This window comes from Melospiza georgiana, chromosome 18 (genome assembly GCF_028018845.1).
Source record: "Melospiza georgiana isolate bMelGeo1 chromosome 18, bMelGeo1.pri, whole genome shotgun sequence".
In the NCBI taxonomy this organism is placed as follows: Eukaryota; Metazoa; Chordata; class Aves; order Passeriformes; family Passerellidae; genus Melospiza; species Melospiza georgiana.
Window position 1 is genome coordinate 2754522 of NC_080447.1, and position 8841 is coordinate 2763362.

The window sequence follows — 8841 nt, forward strand, 5'->3', positions numbered from 1 at the left end:
GATTGCAAGGCTCTGGAAAGAGGCCACGGAATGAGTTTCATAACTCGCCATTGAAGACCATGGTCCAGCCAGATCAAACATGCTCATTTTAGACAATTCCAGTGACACAAAGCATTTTCTGAAAAGCCCAGTGGGTTCTCTTTGTATTGCTCTTTTTAGCTTGAACCAAGGAATTACAATGAAAAGTACTTTTACCATTTTTGTGTAATATTTTCAGGCATTTCTTTCACACTTACTGGAATTAAAATGTGGGGCTTTGTCCTCCTGTTTGCTCTTAGCTTCAAGCAGGCCTTGCCTCCTCTACCTCCTCCCCTGAACTTGTGTGAGTAGCTTTGTGCCATGATGTGTAAGGCCAGAGTACATGCAAGGAGGAGCAAATTCAGAGTAAATTAATCTGTGCTCCAACCTTTTCTGTTCTCTATTTTTATTCTATTTATACATGTTCTATTTTTGTAGAAACAAGGTGAGAAGGATTGTAACAGGTGTGTTCTGCACTCCTTTCAACAAAGCTTTGTTCTTTCTGAGCTAGCCCATCAGTCTGCCATTTCCATTTCCCACATACATTTTAAGATATATTGCTAGCAGATTATGCCACTTGTATTTATATCTGCAATTGAAAAATGCATTAATTGTGTTAATATTCATATGGCAGCATCTTATATATCTAGAGTGGGAAAACACTACTGTGGGCATTTATGCATATCTATTCTAGCATATGAACCAATTCTCCTTTTGAAACTTACACTGAATATTCACTCATATTCCTATCATTTCCCCACTTCTTTTGGTCTTTTCTGTTTTGACTGGTTTTGTAAAAAATTAAGCTTTTTACTAATATATAGCTGAACTAAAGAGTCTTAATAGTTTTGTAGTGCCTGAAATTTCCACTGCCACATTGTCTGTTTATCTCTTCCTGATGATTTACCTGCTCTTATGAGGGTTATAGCGATGTTTCTACAATAATGACTGTGTTGGGTATCTCAGAACAAGGTAGAGGGTACATGAACTTTGCTTTTATAGCAAAGATTAATTCTGCAAGAGGATAAATAAAGAATTTGGTCACTGTGGAGGGAAAGGGGACAGTCTTGATTATGCTCTGCTCTCTTTTGGAGGCAGTTGCTTGGTCCTTGCAGTAATTTAAGCTGTGCCAGGGTAGGTTTAGGTTGGACATTAGGAAGAATTAGGAAGAATTTATTCCCAGAAAGTGATTAAATATTGCAACGTGCTGCCCAGGGAGGTGTTGGAGTCACCGAGCCTGGAAGCGTTTAAGTAAAGAGTGGCGTGGCGCTCGGTGCTCTGCTCTATTTGACAACGTGGTGTTCCGTCACAGGCCGGCCTCGATGATCTCAGAGGGATTTTCCAACTAATGGGTTCTGTGATTCTGTGAAAACAGCCGTGTAAAGTCCACGGCTGCCGCTGCCTCCGCTGGCCTCGGGCAGTTTGCTCCGGGCCCCGGGGCTGCGGGAGCGCCCGGCGGGCGGCTCGGGGCGCTGTGGGGCTGCGGCAGCCGCGGCCCGGCCCGGGACGGCTCCGTCCCGGCCGCCTTCCCGTCCCGGCCGCCGCCATGGCGCTGTGCGGGGCTCTCCACAGCTTCCTCTTCGAGTACGACACCCCGCGCATCGTGCTGATCCGGAGCCGCAAAGTGGGGCTCATCAACCGCGCCGTGCAGCTCGGCATCCTCGCCTATGTGATCGGGTGAGCGGGCGGAGGCGGCGGGGTCCGGGCCGCCCTGAGGGGCAGCGGGCGGCTCCGCGCTGGGAGCCCCGCGGCTGAGGCGGGAGCCGCCCCTCCCTCAGGGACCCTCAGGGACCGGTCCTGTGAGGGCAGCGCGGGCTGAGGGGAGCCCGGAGCTCACCGAGCGGCCTTAATTGCGATTGTGGCCAGAATAACAGAATATTCCGAGTTGGAAAGGTCCCCACAAGGATTAGGTCCAACTTTTAAGCGAATGGCCCAAGGGCCCCTCAGGAGTGGGACTATCTCAGGAGGTGATTGTCAAAAGTAAATTAGACCTTGCAAATCAGTCTGAAAGTAAAAAATATCACCCCCCAAATCAGACAGGAGATTGCCGGTCTTGTGACCTTCTTGTAAGTAAAAGTTGTGAAACTGTCTGGAATGGCCCTTTCAGGTAATATGGAAAAAGGAGAAATTCCAACCTGAACTTATTAACGGTGTTTATTTATTGTTTCTTGCAATCCTTCTCTTTCAGGTGGGTTTTTCTGTGGGAAAAGGGTTACCAGGAAACAGACTCTGTGGTCAGTTCTGTAACCACGAAGGTCAAGGGTGTAACACTGACAAACACATCCACCCTGGGGGCCAGGATCTGGGATGTAGCTGATTATGTCATCCCTCCTCAGGTATTAACCACTTTCACATGCAGAAAGAGGGTTTTCTAACAAGCAGCTATTGCTTTGCCAAAGTCCGTTGAGAGCTGGAGCAGCTTTGCTTTGTTGCAGATCATGCTGAGCACGTGCCCTGGGGAAGCTTATTACAAGAAAAGTGTCTATGTGTGTGCTTGTGTAGAATTGTAGAATGGTTTGGGTTTGGAAGCAACCAAGATAATCTTGTTCCACTCTTCTGATGTGGGCAGGGCCGCTATCCCACATTACTCCAAGCCCTGCCCAACCTGGCCTTGAACACTTCCAGGAATCCAGGGGTTGCCACAGCTTCTCACAACCTGTGCCAGGGCCTCTCCACTCTCACAAGGAAGAATTCCTAATATCTAATCTAAATCTCTTCTGGTTTAGTTTAAAACTGTTCCCCCTATACTATCTGACTGTGTAAAAAGTCCCCCTCCCTCCTTTTTATAAGCCCTCTTTGGGTACTCAAATGGGCTCTAAGTTCTTCTTGAGCCTTCCCTTCTCTGAGGGTGCACTGATCCCACTGTCCATGGTGCCCACAAAGACTTGCAACAGCACGGGTCCTGCCAGAGGAGGACTTTGCTGGCATCATGAAGAATCTGCAACAATAACGACCTGTCATCTTTCTTAATTCTTTCTAAAGCAAACAGCCCCAAGTTAAGTTGTTGGCAGAAGCCACAGGAACAGCCTGCAGGTCACCTGATGCAGAACTGAGCAGGAAGCATTGCTGTAGTTACTGATTGCCTGTATCTCTGGGAATCTGTGCTGTGTGGGCCACTTGTGGTGGCCTTCGGGCTGGGCAGGCACAGCCAAGTGGTCATGGCTCCCTCTGTGTGCATGACATGTGGTGCAGAAAAAAGGACAGATTTAGCCAGATTTTGGCTGAGTGGTCATATTTGCGTATCAGCGGAGCGGAAGCAGATGACAGATGTGGAGTCATACAGATGTGAAAGTAGTGAAAGTGAAGTAATGAAAATAGTGCTTCCTGAAGGAACAGGACCGGGCAAATTCCTGACTGGTAGATTGCAAAAAGAAAGAGTGGGAGTTGGCTCTGACTTGCAGCTGGAGCTCTATTTCTGCACCTGCCTCACAACTCCCCTGAGGAGCTGTGTGAGCTGTTTTTGTAATGTGAATGAGGAACTTTGGGCCGAGTGGGAGGACAGAAGGAGCTGCCAGTCCCACAGTCCTTCCTGTGGCTAAACACAGCAGCACCAGGCGATACACATAGGATTCTGCTGCTTTAGCACTGTACCAGCAGTGTCCAGGGCAAGTCCCCTCTGCTGGGCCACCTGGGCTCTGACAACAAAGATGTTTGCTGCAGTGCCTTGGATGCTCTTTGCAGACTGTCACTCCTAAGTTTCCTTCTTGTTTTGCATGCTCAGGGTGAGAACACTGTGTTTGTCATGACCAATGTGATCCTCACACTGAACCAGAGCCAAGGCCACTGCCCGGAGGTAGGTGCAGAATCTGCTTTAATCCTGCCTTGTGTGGGTGGGAGTGTGGGGGAGAGGGTTCTCAGAGTTTTCTGTAACTATTGTTCCTCTCCAGCTCCCAGACGATCAAACAAAGTGCGAGGTGAAGAACAACTGTGTTCCAGGATATGTCAGCACCCACAGCAGTGGTAAGAAACCTGCTGCAAAAGCTCCTTTCAGTCTGGGCTGTGGTGCCTCTGTGCTGTGCCTTCCCTGCTGTGAAGGAAGCACCATTTCACTTCAGTCTCCTTGTTCTCTTTCTCTCACATGTAAGAGAACTGAAGCAGAAGCTCAGATTTTTCTTCTGGTGGACTTAGACCAAATGAACTTAGACTGTGTTGGGTGGATGTTGAGTAGATGTGGGCTTTGGTGAGTTAGCAAAGTGTGAAGCTTTTTCATGGCCTTCAGTCCCTGAAGCAGTATTTCACATGGATGAAGATTTGACTCAGGAAAAGCACCTAATACTTCTTTCTCTGAAATGACACTTGCAATGGAAGATAATGTGGGGTTTGGTAGTGGCACTTCACCTCTGGGAAAATTGCTTTCACCATATGGAGTGTCACAGGTCAAATACTGCCTGGTTTTGCTCAGTAATACCTCCATGCACGTCTTTCCAGGCATCCAGACTGGGGAGTGTGTTCCGTACAACAGCAGCATCAAGACCTGTGAAGTCTTTGCGTGGTGCCCTGTGGAGGATGACTATCACATACCCAAGTGAGTGCTCTGTCTTCCTACTCCACGGTGCCCCTCCTGAGAGCAGGCTCCTGGTACACAGCTGATGCTTCTGCCACTGACGTGCTCTTGGGAAAAGCTGAAGAGATGAGCACCAAGAACTCTGCAGAGTCCTGTTTATATTTCCTTTCGTTTTGTAGGCCAGCGTTCCTGCGAGAAGCTGAGAACTTCACCCTTCTGGTGAAGAACAACATTTGGTACCGGAAGTTCAACTTCAGCAAGTAAATAGGGAGAGGGTGATCACACTGTCTGGTCTCCTGGGCAGTAAAGGGGATGCAACAACTCTTCTCTTTCTCTTCTCCTGTAGGCGAAACATCCTCCCCACTATCAACTCCACCTACCTCAAGAACTGCGTCTATGATGCCCAGACTGATCCCTTCTGCCCCATCTTCCGTTTAGGGAAAATAGTTGAAGCTGCAGGGCAGGACTTCCAGGAAATGGCTGTGGAGGTATTTGGCAGATCCTTCTCTTGGGCTTCAGCTGTTTTTAAAAAGGAGTGGTGGGGGATTGTCTCCTCTGCCTCATGCCATGAGCCACAGAGCACAGATGAGCTGCAGGATGGAGAGTGCTCTGGCCAGAGGGACTGGAGTGCATTCTACTTAACCAGTAATTGGCCTTGCTTTGTTTGGGTGGGGTTATGTGCAAGGTTCTGTAGCAGCAGAAAAGGGTATTGGACTGAGCCTGGGATTAGAGCCAGTAAATCAGGTCCTGGTCAGCAGAGGGCCTGGTGCTGGGCTGGCTGTGCACCTTGGGCTTCCCATCACCTCCTCTCCTCCACTTGGCAGGGTGGAGTGATGGCACTGCAGATCAACTGGGACTGCAACCTGGACAGAGCCGCTTCCCACTGTGTGCCAAAATATTCCTTCCGGCGCCTCGACAACAAGGACTCTGCCCACACCGTCTCACCCGGCTACAACTTCAGGTAATGTGGCTGTGGAGGGCACCTGGTGCCTCAGCTCCATCTGCCACTGGCACTTGTGGGAGTTTGGGGCTTTCAGTGGTGCTTGGAGAGCGTTTTTGATGCTGTAAGACAACAGAGCAGGTGGGATCCTCACTGTGTGCAAACCACAGCAGAGGGGGGAGGTCATTGAAGCTCCACTGATGGTGTCAGAGTGCCCAAGTCATGTTTCCATCAGCTTTTTGGTGGCTGTTTGATAAATGGGATGGCAATGGGACAACTGACTGTCTCAGGGTGTGCTGATATGGCAGAATTTGAGGGGACTGAGGTGGGGTTGGGAGACTGAAGCATGTCCTTCACTCTGCCTGGGGGAAAAACTCACCTGTAAAAGTGTCTGTCAGCTGAAGACCATATCTGCACCAGGAGTATCCTGGCATACACCACCACATCCACATTCTGGCCAGTACAGCTAAGTCCAGCACTTCCAGTAAAACACCAGCACAGAACTGGCAGCTGGTTGCATCCAGACTCAGACTGTAATATTAAATAATGATTAGCCACCTTGCCAAGGTCCTTGCAAGATTCCTGCTCGTGAGGAAACACAGCTCAGGGCTGTTACTTGTAGAATCACAAAATCTCACTTAGGACAGAGGATCTTTGGGTAGAACTTGGATGAATTTGCTGAGGAGCTGTGCAGAGCACAAATGTGTGTTTGGGAGGTGCCAGGCTGGCACATATTGGGGTGTCTGGACCGTCTGGAGGATATCACAGCTGGATCTGAAATGCTCTTGCTAATTCCAGACTCTGGTACAGCCCCTTACCATTCCTTCCTTTTCTCTTCCACCCTCTTCTCTGCTTCCTCCTGGCTTAGTCAACCACGTGGCAGAGTAAGTCTGATCTCACTTATTTGTTCTCATCCCTTTTCCTTGTGGTTTGTCACCCAGTGTGGAACGCGGAGCAGCCTTTGCGTGCCGGGCCGAGCCGCGCGGTGCTCCCGGCCCTGCCCTCTCGTGGCTGCCTGGTCCCCTGCAGCCCCTGCCTGCCTCTCTCGTGTAGCTTTCTTCCTGTTAGTCCTTCTGCTCCCCTGCTAAAGCTGCTTTCTCCCCTTGCTATGCCTTACAAGTTTCCTCATTTTACGGTGCTCACTGTTGTCTTGAATTCACCTGCTTTGGGTTTTTCTCCTATACGAGCTTGCCAGCATGAAATCTCCATCACTCAGGCTTGTATCTGGAAGTACCAATGTTCAGCCCATCCTCTTGGGATGGGGAACACACCTGGATGTTGCATGATCACATAAGCAACCTCAGAATTTCCAGTTAAGCTCTGACCTATCTTTTCTGCAGGTTTGCAAAATACTACAGGAATAGTGATGGCACTGAATCACGGACACTTGTCAAAGCTTATGGCATCCGCTTTGATATCATAGTGTTTGGAAAGGTAGGGTGACAGTTCCTGGAGGTCTTGTAGTGAACTGAGAACTTTCAGAACTTTCAGAGATGCTGAAAAGCATGCTCAGGCTTGTAACTGTCTTCTAGGCAGGAAAATTTGATGTCATTCCTACCATGATTAACATTGGCTCTGGCTTAGCGCTGTTTGGAGTGGTAAGTGACACTGTCTGCACTTGGACTCTGTTCTGGATTAGTGCCTCAGTTCTGAGGATCCCTGTCTTAAACTCTTTAAATCTCCACTAGGCAACAGTGCTGTGTGACATTGTTGTTCTGTATTGCATGAAGAAGAGATACTTCTATCGGGAGAAGAAGTACAAATATGTGGAGGATTATGAACTGGTAAGCATCAATGAAGGCAGGGGAAAGGCAGAATTGCTTCCTCCTCTGACTCCACAGAGATTCTGAAACAGTATGTAGAAAGTCCACATCAAATGGGGATTTGGAACCACAGTTCTAGGGAAACTTTGTCTTCATCAGAGAAGCTAATTTTTAACTCAAAGCTGCTGCAGGGAAGAGCATTAGAAACAAATATTGTCATGTTTCCTGGGTAACCAGTCTTGGAGAGGAAAATATATGTTCAAGAACTTGTCATGCTCCTACTGCACCTCCTTTTTGGGTTGCAGTCATTGGCATTTTTCTTCTAAGAGCTGTAGGGAACAGCCCTATTCCCATCAAATCATTCTTTCTTGGCTTTTGGGGTTCCTGCAGTTGTGAGAAAAATCATTCAATGGGTTGGTATTTTCTGAGACCAGTGTGCTGAGAGCCACAGTTACAGCTCCCTCCAGGGATCAAATGATCTCTTTGGTCAGTAGGCTTTAGTTGGTTGCTTGACTGGTGCTGAGGACAGAGCTCAGCCCTACAGCCGTGTGCTTGGTGGGAATTGTGGCTGCAAAGGGCAAATTTCTCAATCAAAACACCTCGTGCCACTGGAAGAGTAAAGTCTGAGTAACAGGAAGTAGCTTTCCTGGGCAAAGGATTTTATGTGATTGGAAGGGGAAGAAAGAAGAGCTTCTGGCAGAGAACTGTAATCTCTGATCCTTGCAGGGAGTTGGTGAGACATATGGAACAGACTCCTGAGCTCCTGGTGCTGCAGGACCAACTGCTGCTCTCAACCGCTGCTGGGAACATTTCTTGACCTTGCCATGAGACCACCCCCTCCCTGCTGGAAGTGGGGAACCAAACTGAGAAAGGGACAATCTTCACTACTCTTAACTACTTGGGAGCCAGTCCCAGGGAGAAGAACTGGGTCTGCTCCTTGTCTGCTGTCTTTCCAGATTATTTGCACTAAACACAGAGGGAAAACTGTACTTTATGCCAGACCTCTGCACTGGCTGAGCCTGGGACAGAGACAGCTCTGGCATCATCATTCTGCCAGTCCTTCTGTCCCTGAGCTCACTGATAGCAGAGGGCACAGGACAAAAGGCACAGATTCTTCCTTAGATTGATCATTGCCACTTCCATGAGGTGCCTAACCTTGGGGCAGCAGCTCCTTGCTGTTGTCACTTTTCTTTCCCTGAAGGATTGTGAACATTAGCTGAGCCAGTACCTACTATTTCACTGGGGTCTTCAAGCACCAGTGGCCACGGACCAAGATGAAGCAGAGTCTGGTTCCATTGTGCTGTGATAAATGGCTTACTGGTTACAGAACTTTTCTTCTGTTTTGTCTAATTTTTATGCTATTACTTTAAAATTTACTTTAATAAAATACTACCTTCCCTCAGCCCTCTTGAAGTTCTGCAGGCTGGGTTTTGATTGTTCATTTTTCCCCACATACCAAGTGTTAGTGGAGGGCTATCAAAGCCAGGGCTCTGTGGGTTTTGCCTCTTTATTCTCTCAGCAGAAGTGCTGCTGCAACTACAGCTGCTCTGCCTGATTCTCCTGACACCTTGTCCATGTCTGTTGCCTTAAACCCTCTCCAAGGGAAAAGACTTGTA

General features: G+C 48.5%; 1 protein-coding gene across 2 annotated transcripts; it reads left to right on the top strand.

Moving 5' to 3' along the window:
• The first annotated feature begins 1526 nt into the window (after positions 1–1526).
• On the top strand, positions 1527–8622 carry P2RX4 (purinergic receptor P2X 4). Of its 2 annotated transcripts, XM_058036889.1 has the most exons (12): positions 1527–1695; positions 2207–2354; positions 3740–3811; positions 3906–3978; positions 4447–4543; positions 4702–4782; positions 4869–5010; positions 5347–5483; positions 6803–6896; positions 6995–7060; positions 7151–7246; positions 7952–8622. In XM_058036889.1, the coding sequence occupies exons 1-12, from the start codon at positions 1565–1567 to the stop codon at positions 7982–7984; spliced, it is 1170 nt and encodes a 389-aa protein (XP_057892872.1). In that variant the 5' UTR covers positions 1527–1564; the 3' UTR covers positions 7985–8622. The 2 variants fall into 2 exon arrangements, with proteins under 2 accessions (XP_057892872.1, XP_057892871.1); XM_058036888.1 differs by lacking the exon at positions 7952–8622 and having other exon boundaries at positions 7151–7383.
• The last annotated feature ends 219 nt before the right edge of the window (positions 8623–8841 follow it).